This window comes from Octopus sinensis, linkage group LG14 (assembly GCF_006345805.1).
Source record: "Octopus sinensis linkage group LG14, ASM634580v1, whole genome shotgun sequence".
Classification (NCBI taxonomy): Eukaryota; Metazoa; Mollusca; class Cephalopoda; order Octopoda; family Octopodidae; genus Octopus; species Octopus sinensis.
Window position 1 is genome coordinate 8809659 of NC_043010.1, and position 2500 is coordinate 8812158.

Here is a 2500-nt window from a genome sequence, read left to right on the forward strand (position 1 = left end):
TCTTAGCTCTATTCATGACTAAAATTTTGAAGGTAAAAAAAAAAAAAAGCAATGTAAAATCTTTTAAATCTATGAATTTGTATTACATCTTTCATCCCTGTTGTAAAAACACAAATTTATTTTCAATTTGCCATGAAAAAAATTAATGATTTCCTAACCCTTTACAACTAAATTGTTTTAAAGTTTTAAATATTCACCAAAATTTGAACAGAGATGAAATCCTAAGATTATATTTCTGAATATTCCAAAGTAATTTCTTACTCTTTTTTTTTTCTTGTTCTTGTTAAACAGTAATTATATTAACCATGATAAATCTCAGAGCGAGTTATAAACAGTAGCGGTAACACATCGTGACGTATATTTGCCATTTGAATATGGCTAACCCCTAAGGGTGGATGCTACTGTAGTTTGTAGCCCCAGGAAGACACCTCCTCCAGCTGGCTATAGACACACTTTCTGTGCCCTATCAGTAATACCTTGAAACTCAAGTCCGTGTGTATCATGAGTTGAAGACGGGAAGGATGAATTCCCTTCACTAATACTGATAGGGCACAGAAAGTGTGTCTATAGCCAGCTGGAGGAGGTGTCTTCCTGGGGCTACAAACTACAGTAGCATCCACTCTTAAGGGTTAGCCATATTCAAATGGCAAATATACGTCACAGTAATTATATTATTGTAATGAATTATATACTCACTTGGCTCGCTAATTCTGTTGTTGCTGTACAATAAACACCAGTGAACAAACTTTTCTTGTTGTGACTTGAGTCAAACCGAGAATGCGGTTCTGCTTTTAACTGGATTGGTTGAAGAGCTTTAGATTTTGCTTCTTCTGATATCGCAGCTGGTACATCATATTGCGAACACATTGGCTCACAGAAATATTCAGTTTGTCTATTTTCATCCAAGAATTTATCAGCATTATCAACTTCATTAGAGTAGTCGGAATTTCTTTGATGGCTGCTTTTAACAATACATATTGTTATAGCTACAACAAAAACTACTGAGATCGTAACTGCAGCCACAACAATGATTATAAATAAATTGATATGTATCTTGTCATCAGACTGTGTATTAACTGTTGCAAACATTGTTGAAGTTTTGTTACTGACAGTCAATGTTAAAAATAAAGTAGTAGTTGCTGATAAAACAGGAGTACCACTGTCTTTGACAGCTAATTTAAGATCATAGGACCCGGCATCATTTTGGTAAACTGTACGAGTAAAAGACAAAACACCTGAAAATTGGTTTATTGCAAACAGATGTTTGTCATTACCACCAAGGATTTCATATTTGAGAAAAGCATTTTGGCGTCTGTCTCTGTCAGAAGCTTTCAGGACTGTGATATCATTTTTACTTTGTGGATGATAGTGGACATCTAGACTGAAAGGGTTAACACTGGGAAATATGAAATATGGAGCATTGTCATTTTCGTCCATAACTTCAACAACAACATTTGCTGTGTTGTTTAAAGAAGGATTTCCATTGTCTCTGACAAACACTTGAAATTTATATATTTCTTGTCTTTCTCTGTCCATCGACTGAGTGGTTAAAATGAATCCAATATCGGATATTTGAAAAGGAAATGACTGTTCCCTAATCCTTAGAAGAGAGTAGGTGAGTTTTCCTCCAGACCCTAGGTCAGGATCAGTTGCATTGATAAACCCTACAGGGAAACTAGGATCTTCATTTTCGTAAGTAAGAAATTTAAATGTCTCTTTTGTAAATTGTGGTTGTACATCATTAACATCCATTACCTGAATAGAGAACTTCTGTTCTGTTTTCATTGAGGGCGATCCTTTATCTTGGCAAATGATAATGAATTCAATGTGACTTTCTTTCTCTCTGTCAACCAAATTCTTGAGGATAACTTTATATTTATTTTTGCCAAGACTTTGAAGTTTAAATTTTCCATGATGAAGGTTACACACAACCTCTCCATTTTTGCCAACATCATTGTCAGAAACCTTTACATATGCAATAAAGCTGCCAACTTTCATCCCTTCTGATATGGTAGCCATATTGTCAGAGGACTTAGAAACAAAGTTCATTTCAATAACAGGAGCATTATTCTGCTGGTTGACAACGTTGACTTGTACCATAGCAACAGAAGTTAAAGGTGGGTTTCCTCCATCAGTGGCTTCGACATACAGTTCATATGTCTGACGCTTTTCATAGGGAAAATCTTCCTGAAGGAATATTTCTCCAGTTATTTCATCCAATCGAAACTGCAATTGAGCTGTGTCTGCAGTTTTTGAACTAAAGTGATAGGTTACCCTGCCATTTTTATCGGCATCAAGATCAGTTGCATGTAAAGCAATAACTAATTTATTCTTCTGGTACTGATTATTGACAGTAACATTATATGAGTTCTGTGAGTATACAGGAGGATTATCATTGACATCTGTGACTGAAATCTTTATACTCAAAACTCCTTGTTTTGGTGGAGATCCTCCATCAGTTGCAATAACTTGCAATGTGTAAGTATCCTTGACTTCTCGA

The 2500-nt window shown here is 35.2% G+C and overlaps 1 protein-coding gene across 3 annotated transcripts in view; it reads right to left on the reverse strand.

The window, feature by feature from the left end:
* LOC115218975 (putative protocadherin beta-18) overlaps positions 1-2500 on the reverse strand; it is a 226884-nt gene that overhangs the window by 64187 nt on the left and 160197 nt on the right. For all 3 annotated transcript variants that reach the window (XM_036508580.1, XM_036508579.1, XM_036508581.1), the window contains one exon: positions 697-2500. This exon is cut by the window's right edge and continues 689 nt beyond it. In XM_036508580.1, the coding sequence (XP_036364473.1) occupies positions 697-2500 (1804 nt within the window). The remainder of the gene's footprint in view (positions 1-696) is intronic.